Genomic DNA, 17,167 nt, shown 5'->3' on the forward strand with positions numbered 1-17,167 from the left:
TTTCTCTTTTCTAAAGGTAAATCCTTGCTGCTGTTCTCTAGAGCAAGACAGACCACAAACAGGATAACAGAGATAGCATAAATTCAAATATAATTGTACATCATTTATACCCAAGGCCATGCTATACAAAATTATGAACAGAATAATTCCCCAGTGGCATCACAATAAGCTTATATTTCAAAACCCCTCCACTAGATTAGATAACTTAGATACTTTCCATTACAAAGAAGTATCAAAATTTCAATAATGCTTTATTAAGGACAGATTAATATGCAATATTTTTTGCTAAAAACTAGACCTAAAAATTTAAGCTTCCATCTGGTCTGAAGCAGAACAAAGTGCTGTCTTCTCTTTACAAGAAATATGGAATACTTTCAAGTATCTTGTTCAAAGATACACAAGTTTTAAAATTTTCTAAGTAATTCTACATACATACAGGGAAGTTAGTAGGCATTTTAGTCTCAAACTGTATTAGATGGGCTGGCCATGCTCGTGTCCTGGTGCAGGGCAATTGTGCCATTCGATTCTGAAGCTGCCAAAGATTCAGTAGCTGCCAACGTAGAATCTGCAAAATAGAACATATTGCAATTTCTTCAGACCTCTTTATTTACCCAGTGGAATTTGACTGCTGCAATATATGCTTTAAGTCTTAGCTTGCCTGCATACATTGTTTGCCCTAGTCTGTTGCAAGCCTCTTTCAACACCGTTTAGAAGCTGGCTTTAACATTGGGTTACAGCAGCCCAGAATAAAATTACATCAAACCTAAAAAAAGAATCTTTACAATCTTTACAGTACTTTAGACTTAAATAGATACAGCTGCATGTGTGTCAACAAAGCCTGCAAAAAGCAAGCTACTGAACAGCGTCCCAATTCTCAGAGCAAAAGGTTACAAACTTGAAGTAAGACCTTTCTCTTACTGCAGTCTTCTGCGTTGTAAATAGGCAAAAGAAGCTTAGTATTAAATGTAAAGCTGCTTGTCAAACAGCTATATTGTCTAGTACAGAAGGCAAGAGGAGGAATGTTAATGCCAGCTGAGATAGAAAGGAGAACCAACATATATCAAGAATGGGTCACACTAAAAAAATCCATCTATCCAATCTATCAATGAGAGAAGTTGCTCGACACAAAAAGCCCACTTTCCTTAATTCAGGTTGCGCCAGTAGCACCGTGAAAGAGCTCTGTTGTGAGAGTTATAAGATGGGGCTTGGAGGTTCTGAAAGCAGTTTAGAGGAGCTGAATGCACATCATGTGGTTTGTGTTAAATCATTGGTCTGTATGATCCAAGTATGTATAGTTAAAACCTCACAGAGATGAAAGGAGCCACTCCACATCCTCATCCCACCGTTTGTGGATGCGTAGCCTGAAGGGCATGCTACAGCGAAGGGTCTTCGAAAGCCTAACCGCTAAGAGTTAACTGGGACTCAAATATAAACAACAGCCTAGATTCTAGAGCAAAACTGCACAGCACTGATCAAAGCCCTCATCTGTCAGACATCCGAGAGCTTGGTTATTTATCCCATGCTACTTCCCTCAGAGAGTGAACTCCAACATGCACCTAAGACTGCAGGAAGGCAGCAAAGGGGAGGTTCCACTCCAGACCTCATCAGTCCTGGAAGGGGTCTGAACATAAGTAAGCAAGCCCCAGAGACCAGCCCTTCTCAGCAGCATTTACCAGTGGTACTGGGATCTGCTCATACTGTCCCCACTGTTCATTTTGCTGTCAGAAACAATTTAAGTGGTAATACTGGCAGCCAAAAGCTATTCACAAGCACTTTGCTCTCTTGGAGGGAGGAGGGAAGAAAGGGCAAGAGCAGACTGGAGAAGGCCATAAAAGCAGAAAAGCATCTGGAAGTAAAACATCACTAGCAGAAGAGTACAAGGCTTGGGGAAACAGTGGCAAAGAAACTGGAACAGGTTTACCGACACACACAGTTCCTGTTCTGCTGTACTCGCTCTTCTGGGAGCAAGTGTCTGCCAAGAGATTGCGGTCAGTTTATTTTCCCACCTTTGCCTGGCTGTACATCCACAATCATGCAGTCATCATCTTCCTCATCTTCCTCAGTGTCTGCCTGAAATCCATCCATCTCCACAGCTTCACCCTTAGTGAGGGAGGGGGGAAAAAGTTTCAGATGTGTAACATTAGGCTTACAGTGCTAACATGCAAGACCCAAGCATTTCACTCCAGCAGCAACCAGTGCTGTGAAGGACTGCAACGGACACTCCTCCCAGTTAGTGCTCCCAGCACAGTTTGAACAGTCAGGCATGAATATTTGTAGGAAAGGAAAAAAAAAAAAAAAAAAAAAAGGGGCAAGAAACCCCACAATTCTGGCTTCAGACACTGACTTTTGACAAAAGGCCTAGTCTGCAACGGCACGTACAGCGGGAAGCACGCCAAGCTCTTGCTCCAAGATACTTCACTATTACACAACGCAATGAGCGGCCCACGCATCTAAAAAATTCAGTTAAACCTTTAATTGAAAACTGAGTCAGTTTTGCTTTGTTTTTTTTAAAGGGAAAATTTCTCCTCCTCCCGAATATTTTGGATGTTTCTTCGCTTCTGGAAAATTACTTTTGATTATCAGGTTTGAAGCCTGTTCTCCTCCACACATCTCTTCTGTTATGTCAGATTAGCTTTTATTTGGAGTGGGACTACAGCTCTTCCCTTGCCGACCCCATTTTTGCCATGGGAGCAGCCCTAACTACTCATTTGGAAATAACAAATAAAAATGACACGAAGAACTGCAGCTGCCCAGCAGCAAACAGCTGTGAGCATTACTGGAATTGTGGAATGAGAAGTCTCAGATCCTAGAACTAGCTCCCAGTCCCCTAACAGCTGTTTCAAGACAATAAATTTTAAATACACATCTTTCAATAAGGTCTCAGTTCTCAAATTAAGTATTCTCTTCCTGCACACGTGTACATATTGCCCACTTCAATACTGAGTTGTTCTTTCTCTGCAGCTTACGCAAGAGCACCTTCGCTTACTTAAAACTTCTGTCATGAACTTCATGACCGAGTACTACATATCAGGAATAGAGAACCTGGCAGCCTTGGCCTACCAACCATTCCTAATTTCTCCACAAGCTCCAGCCTTGCTTGAGGGGAAGAATGGGATCCTGATACCAGAAACAGTGCTGATTTAGACATCCGACGTGAAAGTTTTTCTGGAGTCTTCCAACACCTTGTTCTGAGCTGCACTGCACCACATCTCACAAGGGCAGCTTTACTTTAAGATGCTTTCAGGAGCTTTGAAGAATTCAGGCTTGTGATGTAATTTTACCAAAAGCCCTTGAACAGGAATAGTGAAACAAGTAGTTGGTCATAAGCAGAATCTCCAGCAACTGCCAGAGATTTTGTCTCTGCCTTTATTTAGCATAGAGAAAAGGAAAAAAAAAAAAATCCAAACAGATGGAGTTCAGGGGCTGAACAGCTTCTCACAAGTCTCTGAGCCCTACCCGTAAGTGAATTCAGAGCTTCTTGAGTAAGGCAAGAAGAGTCAAAGAACCTAAGAACAAGGTGGGAAGAAAGAGCCTGAAAAGCCTTGTCTGAGGTTTCTTTTTCTTCCCTCTTGTCCATAGGGGAATAAATCCAGTACACAGTGCAATCCCTGTCCTGCCTGTAGGTTAGGAGGCAACCAATTGATAATACCAAGCTTAATCCCTAAAGCTTCACTGTCTTAAATGCAACACAGTTAAATGCACAGTTAAAGCGCTGGTCACTTCCTTTTCAAACACACACACTCTCCCCCAGCTCAGCTAAGAAGTAGATATGTGAAATAGCATCAGTGGAAGATTAAGTTCTTAATACTACTTCTGATTACCCTGAAAAACAGAGGAGAACAACAGGAAGACCACAATGAAGCTCAGAGCTGGAGTACCAACTACTCCAGATGTATCTCATTTTATTCCTATGATTGTTTTTTTTTAATTTAAAACAGCTCTTGAAATTCAACTTTGTGTCTGACAGTATAAGCATGAGACTTTACAGACTGTTATGGGTTGAATCCAGCACTTATGAACCACATTTCATCAGGACACATGCAACTGTTGTAAGTCACCAGCCCCAGCTATACATCTGGCGGCCATACACAAACATAAGAACCTGCATACAAATTATATACAGCTGTAAAACCAAGGCCAAGCAGACACTCAGAAACTATTTGTGGCTTGGATACAATCACTGCCAAATAGCAGAAAATGGAAGAACAGCAGGAGAGCAACACTTCAAATGGAACAGACAGTCCAAGCTAGAGAGGCACAAAAGAAACCTATCTCTTTAGATTCACATAATTTCACTCCTTCCCCACAAGAAAGGGTCTTTTTGTATGAAGAACAGCGTCTTTATCTTAATATTTTGGCTTTGCTTGTGACACAGCTACGCCTTCCTGGGAGGCATGCCAGGATGCTTGTCCAGTGAAGGTGCATAGCTATATTCCTGCAGTTCCTTATTAGGGAAGAGCACGGCAAAAGGAACTCACCTGTCCAGCATCCCGAGGCCTTTTCATGAATTTAGTGATAGACATGCTTCCAGTGGACTTCCTCTTCACTGACACAGCGGTGGTCTGCGTGACCACCGTGCCTGGTGCACCGCCACCCTCCTCCTTTCCCGAAGAGGGGACTTGTGTGACGTAGTTCCACTGACAAGGGACAGGGAGGTGCTCTTGATCAAAACTCTTCAGCACCTCCGAGTGGACATACCAGCACATCCTATATTCAGGTCTCTTGTCATACACAGCGTTCTCAGAAATGATTCGCTTTAGCCTGGCTTTGGAAGGGATTCCACTGTCCTCACCAACGGGCGTCTGTGGCCGGGAGGTGTGGGGACTCGCGGGGCCTGTGTCACTACCGTCGGCAGCTGCAGTCACGTCACTGAACAGTCCTTGCCGGCAGCACTCCTGGAACTCCTGGATGATCACTTTACTCCCGTTCACGTTTCCATGGAGCAGTGGCAGAAGCTGGCCAAGGACTGCAGAGAAGAAAGATTGCACAGTGGTTGTGGGAGAGAACTGTTTGAAGGTCAAGAAAAGCCGGGCTGATATAACCGATCAGTACACATGCTCCAGGAAAGAAGACAAATGAGCTAAAATTAATTTTACGTATGAGAGCATAACAGGAATTAAGTTTGATATAGACAAATCGCCCCAATCAGAATGGCCTCTGCATTGCAAACTTCAGCCTCTATTATAGCCCTTTTCTGTATTATTCGCATCTTTGTGTTAACCACACACAGCACCTACTCAGCACTCAAAACCACTGCGCAGACTAAAACCTCCCTCCCTAAACAATACATGGGTAAGTCAACTCAGGAGCTTCCAGTAAGCAGTCCTAAATCCAAGAATATTGAAGTCTGGTTGACTTTGTTTCCTAGAGTTTTTAGGGAGAGCAATTAAGACTATACAACAAAGGAAAACCCGTTTCCAAAAATTCTCATAGAAAGACTTGGATTTCAGACTTGTCATAAACAGTTCATTCTGAATTTGTAACTTAGTACAAAAATCATTGCAAAAGCAGAGTATGACAGTGCTACAGAAATACAACTATTTAGCCCTTCATGTCTTACTTTGCTGATCTTTTGCTATTTTTTTGCTACATTTCTGTATCTGCTGTTCCTCCTCCGCAACAGGTGAATCCAGGATACATGCTGTGAACTGCTGGAGCACCTTTAAGTCTGCATTTGTGCTGCTGTTGCTTTCTGCACCTTCCCAGATGCAGCCAATTTTTACAGGCTGTAGAACATGGAACCTCTTCCCCTTCGCCATCAGTTCATCCCACTCTTTTGCTTTCAGCTTCTGACGAACCTTCTGATTCTCTGGATCGCACTCCTAAAACCATAAGCAAGAGCAAAAACCCAATACATCATTCCAGGAAAACAAAAGCTTTTTAAATCCAGCTTTTTATTATGTTCTCTGAGCTACAGAAGTTTGTTCCAGAACCAACCATACAGATCTGAGATGAGGTATTTCACTGCCAACACCCCGTGCTTTCTGCGTGGGCTGACATTTATTACATGATACACCGGCAGCTGAGACCAAAATCCCCTGTCACCCAGTTCACTTACTTCTGTCACTCCTTCATCTTCAGATAGGTACCCATGGGGTACAAAAAACCCATCGTCGTCATCTTCATCCTCTCCTTCCTCTTCATCATCCTAAAAATAAACCCTGCTTATTAGAAATTAGATAGTAGATAGCATCCACTATCAAATGTTTACACTTGGTGAACTTTTGCTGCTTCTTTAACTCAGAAGGATTATCATCTGCCTAGCCTAAGGCTATACAGACAGACAAACCTGCTCCCCTAAGGTCGCTGTATTTCATGTTGTAGGAAGGCTGGTTTAAAAGACTTTTTTTAGTGTATGAAATCCTTACCCCTTCACTGTGGGAGAGGCTCTCTCCAGGTTCTTCCTCTTCCCATTCTTCATCACTATCTACTTCGTAATCCAGTAGTTTCTAGAGTAAGGAATGCCAAAATGTGATTTCTGTCAACAATTTCAGAGCATGATGCAAGAGCCCACTCAGTCTTTCAAAACTACCAGTAGCAAGAAATAAGCAAGTGGCTGGAAATCCCAAAGAACACGTCAGCTTGGACAACCACGTGCACTTTGCGTGTATGGGGGGGACGAGAACACCCACAACTATACCGCCCGTAAGTATACTGCTTACACTGTCCTTTGACCAAGGATTCCTGGGACGGATCATAGTGGTTTTCTTGTTCCATGTGCCCCAGTATGCAGGTCGGTGATTCTCACAAAACTGCAGAAGTTTCATTCTACCAAATTTTCTCCTTTCAGGAACAGCATCTGTTTTGCAGTTATCCACTACTACCACGTCACTGTCAAAACAGAGACCATCTTCAGTAGTTACAGCATGCTCCCCTGCTGCTTAGAAAAATATCTTAGAGAACTTTTTCAATGCAGCCGCACGACACCAACTCGGAGCTTGAGCTCATTAGAACAGGCACTCCCAATTTGCTCACGAGCATGAGTTCCAGACAAGCCACCTCCCTCCTTAAATACAATAGTATGTCCAACAGCAGCTCTGTTTTTGCAATCTGACAGTTTTAAAAGTAACCCTACTAAGACAAACGCCACTAAAGGCTAGCAGTACCCAAGCTGAAAGGGAGCTGCCAGCAGTGCAAGATTCCCTGCAGAGAAGGATTTGAGAAGCGGTGTATGGAGTGAAGGAAATCTGCATCATAATATACTGCTTCCCATGGAGACAAATCTCACACAAAATGACCATTCAAAGGAAAGCTGCATCTTTCCACAGTCTCCACTACTGGTCTAAAACTACCTTCAAACCACCTTGCAGTTCATCATGAAAAAGTTCATTGTAAAAGTTCATTATAAGAAAGTGAAGAAAACCCAAGCTGCAGCAGACTAACCTGTTGACTATGTCGGCACTGTTATTGACAAAAGTAGGTCCAGTTTTATGTGGTTTACGACACTTCAGATCCCTCAAGAAAGAAGCTTCACTATTCTGTGCACGCAGGAGCTGATCCAGCTGTTCCAAAAAGCCTGGATCAAGGGCAATACGACAGAGGGGAGCTAAGACCATGTTCTCCTTAATTTCAAAAGGAGCAAACTTTCCACAAGAGCCAGCAAGAATCTGAAATGTTAAGTGAGGATCGTTAGGGTCTGACCACCTGACAAACTGCAGTACCAACCCATTTGAGATATACAACAAGCCTAAGTATCAAGCACTACTGTTTGAACAAAAATTTAGGTTTCCTATCCAAGACTCCTGCAGATCATCTTGAAGGCGTTTAGGTCTTTACAGCCAATGCCCCACAAGACAAAACTAAGATTTTTATTAAAGCAATTACAAAGTTCTTTGTAGTCTCTGCTATGGTAATAGATTTCTTTAAGCCCTTTACACTTTTGAAACTAAGAAGTGCTAACGCTTTGTCCACCTAAGAAGCTTTAAGCAACAGGTCAGAATGACATCAGTGTATTTGTCAGAAGACGACTCATGAAAGAGCAACAAAACACTGGAACAGTAATACCTCACCTTGGGGGCTTGCGGAGTCTTTGGTTTCTGGAAGAACCTGGTAATCTCTGCTTTCTGTGCATTAATACGCTGAAATCAGAATGAAAATGAGAATTATAAACACAAAGGTAGGACAAGACCTTAAAATTTAAGGCAAGCTCATGGATGACCCAGCTTCAAATCTAACAAGGTATAGAGCAAAGTTCAGATATTCACCAGCTCCTGTAACTCAACAAAAAGAGTAATTGTTTTCTGTAACACACCTATGCGGACTTCAGTGTGATCGCCAAGACAAAAAAGGACAGAGCTGTTCCATTGGCATTGAAAAGTCAAACACAGCAAGAATTTAAGAGATCAGAATAAAATAAAAAGGTAATTTAAAAAAAACAAAGACACTAGCATTTAGAAGAGATAAAGACAAGAAACCTGCACAGTAGTATTGGTGGAGTAATGCCACAAGATTAGATCGGATAGGCTGCATCCCAAATGGAGATGCTCATTCCCAAGCAGCACAAGTGCATGAGATATGCTGAGGCAGAGTGCGCTTCTTGGAAGAGCTTCTGAGAGCTAAATCAATAGCCGTGGGAGCCCCACTGCGCAGGACCGTGCAGTTGGCAGGGGGCCAGGGAGCCCATGAACATCATTTTACCATAGTGGAAGAGCTTAGAGAAAAGGGGGAGAGAACATTTACCTTTTCCTCCTCTTTTAACCGTTTCTCCTCTTCTTTTTTTCTTTTCTCCTCAAGTTTTGCCCTTTAATATAAAGTTCATTTTAATTGTCACATATAATAAAGTATTTATTTGTATTGAGAATCCCAGACCTTGACTAAGACCCGATCATGCCAGGCAAAAACATAACCCATTCATTCAATCAAGAACCATATTTGATTAAGTGTTCAGAACAGAAGACTCCCTCATCACTCTTCCTAAAGCAAATATTGATCTGTTTTAGCCACATAGTAGCTAGGCTTCTTTGAGTTTTCCTCAATATAAAGAGGAGGTATTTATGGTGTTATCAAATTACAAGCCATTTCCTTTACAGACAGGGCACCAGTGCCAGCAAATTGCAAACATACAAGCAAGACCGGCCACAAAGGGAAAATTCGGTGAAGCATGAAACACTTTTCAGCCATTTCAAGTCAGAAGTTCAGTTTGGCTCAGCCTGCAAGCAAGAAGTACTGCTGAGACTAAGTTCTGGTCTACTTAGTCTCTGATACATTTAAAATATATCAAGTGACTCAGAGAGGCACACACCATTTCATCAGTATAACCTCTAGAATGGACAGCTAAGGGAGGTATGAAAAGGGGCTCACATCACTGCACATCATTCCCCATGACCTGCAGAAGCCAAAACACTTACTCTAGAGCTTCCTGCCTCTCCTTGCGTTTCTCTTCCTTCACTCTTAACTTCTCAGCTTTTTCCTTTTCTTCTTTTTCCTTCTTTTCTCTCCTTTCTTTCTCTTTCAGTTCTTTCTCCTCCTCTTTCTTCTTCTTCGCCTCCTCCTTGGCTCGTTCTTTTGCAGCTTTTGCCTCTTCTTTCAGCCTTCCCTTTTCTTCCCTTTCTGCTTGTAACTTCTGCAGTTTGTCTGCACGCTCCTGGTCCTAGTTAGGAAACAAGCCATTAAGCAAGTGTCTTTTCAGCACAATAAAAGCTGCTGGCATACAAACTGAATAAAATTAGGATATAATTTCTTCAGCTGACATACTAGAGTAGACTCTTGCACCCAGTGCTTGGCCTGCAGCACTGTTTCTAGCTATTAGGTGATTAACAGCATCCATCTCTTGCCTCAGCTAGTCTAGCTTTCCTGTACTGACCTTTCGGGGATCTGCTCCCTCTGGAGACATTAACTTTCTTTTCTCCTAACAAACCAAGACACTTTTGCCTTCTAGGCATCAAGAAAAGCTTTGTATTCTACTTGCTTTATATTTGATCTTCATTATTATACATCTTCATTATTGATGCAACATTGGAGAAAATTAGAGGAGAAGTTACTGTACTTGAGCAGAGTGGGTGGGAGCATGATTCTCCAGAGGTCCCTTCCAACCTCAACTATTCTGTGAAATTGTTTTTTTAGATGATTTCACATCATTTCCAAAACATGTTCTTTGGAAACACATACCTCTTCACCTGAACTTTCATGCTTCTATTTCAATGTAGGGCTACCACTACACAAATTTGAAATAGGAATTTTATCTGAGTTCATGTTGATGTCCCATGAGGATTTTCTGACTGTTTTTCACACTCTCAGGCAGTAATGCAAGTCTCCAAACTTTGGATTGTGCAGCTGTTTTAGAAGACTTGAAGCCAGCAGAAAATAGTCACTTTGTTAGTTCAGTTCAGACAATCAGACAAGACGCTTTAAGCTTATTTAAGGTGCACTAGGGGAACAGCAAGGGGAAAAAGACTACACTGAAAGTGGTGGTGTTCAAAGCATTTCATCCCAAGGCAATTAAAGTTCTCAGTTACAGGTCTACTAACACACATAATGAGAATGTGGTATGTGTGCTAAAAGCAACAAATTCAAGAAAGATAGCTCCCCTACATTGTAGGCATTGGTAACTTCCCCAGGAAACTAGGATACACCTGTGCTCAGACATACAAATATCCTCACTGTGTATTTCCAGTTTCTCATCATTTATTTCACATTTTAATCTTCTTGGCAACATCAAGACTTGCTGAACAGTGACTGCAGAAGACAACGAACATTTGAAATTGCGCCAACGGCAAAAAACAATATTGTCAGAGAACAATCATGGTAATCAAGAAAAATCTACTGTCTGGTTTGGAAAATGGCGTGAAGTTAACAGCAGGGTTGATGGGTCTATTTAATTTTTAGCAGAATAAGGCTTCAATTCTCATCTCTCCCTCGCTACTGCTACACAGAATGGAAGAACACAACCAACTGGAATTCTGTATAGGGTGCTGTATAGAAGTGAGCATCTCCGGAGTACACTCAACTACATGCAGCTTTACAGAAATGCATCAGTCCCCTACCAGCTTTATGAACTAGTTACTAAGAAACATAGTAAGAATTCATAAGCGCGGGCCTTCCAAAATGCAGTTAAAATACCACCCAGTTTCTCAGCACACAAAGCCTACTCGTATAGCGCGAACTGTTCAAGAACTCCATACGATCCATCAATCTCCTTTGCATTTAACATTTCCTCACTAAACACAGCGTGCACAGCAAACTTTTACACCACCATTTTGTTATGGAACAGAGTTTGCTGACCAGCAGCATCCAAGTGAACATCGACTGTAGCTTAAATGTTTCCAGGAGCAACACCCAACAGTTCCTTCAGCAAGCCATACCAACAGCGGCCTGTTTGCCTGACTTATTACCATGTTTTGTGGCTCAAAGCAAAGAGAAAGCTGAAGCAGGAACCAACCCTAAATGGAAGGGTCTTGAGGATTCCACTTATACCTGTCCACCTGGCAGGCTGCACCTACTCTGTCAGGAAGGGTTTGAAAAAAATCCTCAAAAGCATTTTGAGGAACAGTCAACAACATTTACAGTTCTTTAATATCTTACCAAAGTGCACAGAAATGCACTGCAGGCCACCCACACTTCGTTACACATGCATTAAGAAGCTTTGGAACAAACCGAGTACTTTAACTGCATGCATTAAGATTTGTCCATATTCATCAGTGAAGAAAACCAGGAAAAGATGTTAGAAGTGGACTAAAAGGAAACGCAAAGGGCTTTGCTTACTATTCAATGCAAAAGCACAGCAGGTTAACTTTCTATGTCAGTGAAAGTGCCTTACTCTTTGCAATCTCAGCTTCTCCTTCTCTGCAGAACTTTTGTGGCATTTCTGAGATACCTGAAATTAGAAAATGCAGTTTTATTGAGCCACATCATTCCCTTTCCATAAGATACTAGAACTTTTAGTTAAAGAACAGCAAGCTTTGTCTGAATTATACATTATTCTTTCAGATTAATATATTCAGTAACATAAGTATTCCTACAGCATAGGATGTAAGTATATAGCTCAAGCGTATCTAATCTCACTGATTTACATTTAAGCCTGAATACATCTAAATGTTTCAGTTTACATTAAGTCCTTGTATTACTAAGTTTTGCATAAACAAATCCCCCTCGTCTACTCAATTCTAAAGCATCATTTACAGTGCAATATTGTGCGCACAAAAACAAAGAGAAGCTAGAGCCACTAACAAATCACTAGAGCATTGCAGAGGACGTATAATTATAGCAAAGTCATTTCCTTGGAGTTAAACTTTTTTGCATCCTATCACTTACAACATTTAGATCTCATTTCCCAAATACAAGGAATATTATCCATATTTTCCACACAGTTTCTTCTCATAATCATAACCCTCTTGCTCTTCCACTAGTACAAGCTTATCAACCCTAAGTTCCCAATGAATCACACTAATTTCTCTTAAAGCTGACATTTCCTCGGGGGAGGGGAGGGGGGGACTTTATGTTTACACAGCCAAAAACAGAACAAAAAAACACCATTCACTAGATCAAATATTTAGTTTGTTAATATTTTTCTTTAAGCATGCTATGGCTAGCTTTCTTGCATCCCTCTCTCCTGCCATTCTCAGTACGAGGTAGCATGTTTATCCCCGAGATTAGAAAACTAGCACATACGAAATGCTTTATTTTCTACACTTGGACAAGTAAGTTTATACAGTGTAAAGCTGTATCAATAGATCCTACATTTTCTGATGCAAAACTATAGCTCCTTGTTGAAAGAACTCAATTTATCAAAGCTGTTTCCACCTAGGAAAACAAACTTACAAGGACAAATAACTGTACAGTACAAGTTTCTCACTTTGGCAAATACAACATGAAGTATTCTACCTTACTTCAAGCAGTGTGAAGCCAGTAACTTGTTTGCATTATATTATGCCAGGAGTCGAGCACTTTTTGTCCTACTGCACTGGATATAGTTCACGCTTGAGTTTAAATATGTATTTCACAGAAGCAAGACTGCAAGTTTTAACAGCCTAAAACTGGTTGTTTTGAGAAAATTCACACAGCAGAAGAAATGGAAGACCTGTCACGTCGTGAAATCCAAGCCCCAGCTAACTTATTGCTTTCTCCTTCAGACCAATGAGATCTTTCCCCTCGCATGTGGCACAGTCTCCCATTAAATCCCTGCGGGGTAGCTGATGAAAAGCTTTCTTAAAAGGCTCAAAATAGCAGAAAGCAATTGTCTCCGGATGACATAACCGGCGAGCCCAAGCCTGCAAGCGGTGCCAGCCCTGCTCAGCACAGCACGTATACTTTCCTGTTCTCCCAATTTGCTCTACCCCTTCACCATCGTTTAAACCACACATTTCACTTTCAGACTCTCACAGGGCAACATCTACCTTCCTGATTTTTCCTCCAGTAACGTAGTTGGAGCAAAACAAATACACAGGCCGCACAGTCCGGACTACCTTTAGGCCAGGCTCGGCTACAGCATCCAAGCACATTCACCAGGACTGCTCTACTTTACGCTTTCTTTGAGGATCAGGCTATTGTGCTTGCTGCAAGAGAAACTCCCACTTCACATCTCAACGGATATATTCTGGAAAAGCCTATTCACTTCTCAACCGTTCAAGTCATGCGATTGTTTGAGCCATCTGTGCAGATAATGCCCTCTTTTAAAGTTTCCCTTGCAAGACAGTGCCAAAAGTCACGATGCTTTCATCAGTCTCTCCATAGGGCCGAGACTCTAAATTGAAACTAATTCCGACTCCAAACCACCAGCTCATGCAGAGCTATCAGTTTAGAGGCGTTCGTCATCGTGATCCAACCTCCACCGGCCAACGGCATCACATGACCCCAGGAGCGCTGAACGTACCCTGACTTTTTCCCTAAGCAACTGCCCATGTCAAATGGTGTACACCTAACAAGATGGCTGACATCACAAGTTTGGCACCCTGAATTCTGAGAAAGGGATAAAGACTCACTTGACTTGTCCTCTGTCCTCAACTGTAAACTTGCAGGTCCTTAAACAATGCTTTAAGTGAAGCTGCACTGCATTTCTATCCCCCGCTTTCAGAAATACAGGGCTTGAAAAGTATCAGCACTGACTTGTAGTGGCAGTGACCAGGATACACTTTCTTCTCTCATAATAATTGGAACAGCTTCACAAAGTACAGAATAGAGGTTGTAAAACATCACTTTGGGACAAAACTGCTTTTGAACACTGCCCATATGCTAATTTCCAAAATGGTAAGTCACAAGGCGTGCACTTCATGATCAATTTGTAAAAATGAATCTGTAATAGAACTTAAAGTTACATTCACACTATGTGAATGTACCAGCAGCTCAAAAGAGCAAGATTTAGATCCTTTAGCTAAAGGGTTTAAAGGAAGATTCAAAAGGGTAATAGTTCAGTTACAACATGAATAAATTGGCAACACTTTCCAGACACTTCCCATAAGCTTTGTGAATATCCTAGTCATCCTTTCCACTATAAGCACAGGAGACAATACTACCTACCTACAATGAAGTAACATTTAGAAAACAACCCAAGAAAAGAGACCAACCTTCCTAATAGGCGTTGAGACAGCTAAAGGACTAGAATTTCTCTTTGTTTCCGCAGCAGGCTGTGCCTCAGGTGAGCTCACAGAGTGAGAACTTAAGGAGGAATTAGTAAGTACAGAGTCTCCTTCATGGGACGATTCCATAGTCTCATTTTCTGATGTGACGCTTCCATCCAGAGAAGCAACTTGGGAAGATTTTGCAGTCATAATATCCTCCAGGAGCACTACAGGCATCTTCCCCTTAAATATGACATCCTTCAGTTCACCCTGATTGATCTTCGTGCTTTCCAAGTTGTTACACCCTACTAACCCAGAGCAAGACTGGATTCCATCTACCAATTCTTCATCTTTATTTGCTACAGCTTCACATGGTGCATCAGTCTCCATTGAATCATCCATTTGGCTATTCTGAGTGGAACTCATGCAACTCGACTGGTTTCTATCTTTTTCTAGCATGCCATTAGTTATACCTACAGATGAAGATGCTTCTGAGTCTAAATTAATATGGTCCACATCATCACTTAGTCTGTGGCTAGAGTCCTTTGTCAGGTCAATGATGATTACAGTTTCATTTGTGTTATGTTTTGTGTTTTTCTGTATAAAGTGATCTAACGGACCCTTTCCGTTAACGAGTTTCGGAGCAAAATTCACATCTGAATCCAACTGGCAGTTGTTCTCCACATTGTCCAGGGACGCACGTGACTTATCTAGAGAGGAATCCTTATTTGGGCCAAAACCACTTTGTGAACTCTTTACTTTTTTGACTTCTGAATCCGCATCGTATTTTTCCTTTGGTACAGGATTCAAGCGCTTGAAAGGCAACCGGGCTGAAACAATAACATTTCACTATTTTAGTCACATTGTATAAACCCACGGGGGGGGGGGGGTACAGGGACAAACACTGAGATGTTCAGTGAGTTCTTAAACACAAGAGCAGAAACTGATGAGCCAGGAAGGGAGAGTTTATTACTGCAAACGCAATCTATCGTGCAAGACTAGGCCTGACGCGTTTTAAAGCGTTAAGACCCCACTGAGTGAGACAGGCACCTTCGCCGAAGCCTTACCTTGCACAAGCTTCCGCGGGGGAACAACCGCTTTGTCTCGGCACTCCATGGCTGCAAGGGAAAAACACCAGTGACGCGTTTCGGCTTAGCCACCTGCTTCCCAGGGGCGCCCGGGCTCCGGCGACCCCGACGCCCCTCCCCAGCACGCAGGGCAGGGCGCGGACGGGGCTGCCCCGCCACACAAAGGCGCAGGGGCGAGCCCGGCCGCCACCCGGTGCCCCGAGGGGGTCTGGCCACCCCCGAGCAGCGGCGCCCGCGGCGGGGAGCGGGACACCGGGCCGCGACGGCGGCGGCAGCAGGCCCGACACCTCCCTTTGTTACCGCAGGAGGCCCCAGCGCACCCGCGGGGAACCGCCGCAGGCCGGCGGGGCCGAGCGCGCCGCCCCGGGGCCCCGCGGCCCCCCCTACCTGCCATGGGCGGGTGCGGCGGCGCCCGCCGCTCCCTCCAGCGGCGGCGGCGACCCGGCCCGGTCCCCTCTCGCCCCGCCCCGGCGGCTCCCGCTCGTATTTGGCGGGAGCCGGGGCGACCCCGCGCCTCGCCGCGCTGATAGGCGGAGCGCGCCCCACGTGACGCGCCCTTCCGCCCGCTCCGCCTCCGCGCCCGCCGCCCAAGTCTCGCGAGAAGACCGCCTCGCCAGGCGGAGGGAGGCCCGGCGCTTGCCCGCCTCGCTGCCTTCCGATTGGCCAGAGGGACGGCCGCAGCTGATTGGCGCGGGCGGCTGTCAGTCTGGCCCGATGCGCAGAGCTGATTGGCTGGCTGCGGGAGGCTCCAGCTGGATCTTCACGCCTGGCCTCGGGGCAGCCTCGGGATGCGGCCCCGGAGACAGGCCCCGGAGAGGTCGGAGCGGCCTTTCCGCAGCGCCGGGCAGCGGGGAGGACCCGGCCGCCGCGCCGCGCCACGCCGCGCCGTCAAGGGGGCGAGAGCCAAAGCGCGAAATGGCGGCGGCAGTGGCCAATGAGCGAGCGCCTTCCCGGCGCGCACCTCCTCCACGCGGGGGGAGGGGGGAGCGAAGACGCTGCCGCAAGGGCCTCTGGGAGCTGCAGTTCGGCGGCGGCTGCTTGGCGCAAAGTCCGCTGGGAGTTGTAGTCGCCCCCTTGCCTCTCCTAGCGCTGTGGCAGGCTCTGGGGGGGGAGGCACAGCTTGTCCCCACACGCGCCATCACCCCCAGACCTCGGCCCGCCACCCCTTGACCCCCGTGCTGCTCTGCCCCGGGTGGTGTGGGACCCGGCGCCCCACCACAGGCCTGCTGGGGAGTAGCCGTTGTGCGGCCGCCCAGGCCATGGCCGCTCGCTCACAGCCCTTGCGCCCTGGCCTGCCCGCCCGCCTGTGCCTCCCCGGGACCAGCTCCATCCTCGGGGGTGATGCTGGTCGGCAGGGCTGCAGGGCCCCTCGGTGCTCGCCGAGCTGCTACTGTCACCTCTCTTCCATTTGCTTTCTTGCCTCTCCTCAAGGACAGAGCGTGAGCACTGCGGTGCCTTGCTCTGGCAGGTTTAGGAGTTTACTCTCAATATTCCGCTACTGAAAGTATTTTTTGCTTTACGTTTGTAAATGTGCATAATGGTCCATAGCAGAGCAGGTAGCGCAGAGAAATGTAGCTGAAGGGTGGG

The 17,167-nt window shown here is 44.7% G+C and overlaps 1 protein-coding gene across 3 annotated transcripts; it reads right to left on the minus strand.

Moving 5' to 3' along the window:
- Positions 1-73: 73 nt before the first annotated feature.
- CHAF1A (chromatin assembly factor 1 subunit A) lies at positions 74-16,424 on the minus strand. 3 transcript variants are annotated; one of them, XM_067313013.1, is made up of 15 exons: positions 15,968-16,422; positions 15,560-15,610; positions 14,499-15,322; positions 11,756-11,812; positions 9,348-9,589; positions 8,680-8,740; positions 8,010-8,078; positions 7,384-7,607; positions 6,663-6,831; positions 6,369-6,449; positions 6,059-6,148; positions 5,561-5,822; positions 4,479-4,966; positions 2,007-2,100; positions 74-565 (listed from the first exon to the last, which is right to left on the minus strand). In XM_067313013.1, the coding sequence occupies exons 1-15, from the start codon at positions 15,972-15,974 to the stop codon at positions 462-464; spliced, it is 2,823 nt and encodes a 940-aa protein (XP_067169114.1). In that variant the 5' UTR covers positions 15,975-16,422; the 3' UTR covers positions 74-461. The 3 variants fall into 3 exon arrangements, with proteins under 3 accessions (XP_067169114.1, XP_067169115.1, XP_067169116.1); XM_067313014.1 differs by lacking the exon at positions 6,059-6,148 and having other exon boundaries at positions 15,968-16,424; XM_067313015.1 differs by lacking the exons at positions 6,663-6,831; positions 7,384-7,607.
- Between the last annotated feature and the right edge of the window lie 743 nt (positions 16,425-17,167).

This window comes from Apteryx mantelli, chromosome 30 (assembly GCF_036417845.1).
Source record: "Apteryx mantelli isolate bAptMan1 chromosome 30, bAptMan1.hap1, whole genome shotgun sequence".
NCBI classification, from domain to species: domain Eukaryota; kingdom Metazoa; phylum Chordata; class Aves; order Apterygiformes; family Apterygidae; genus Apteryx; species Apteryx mantelli.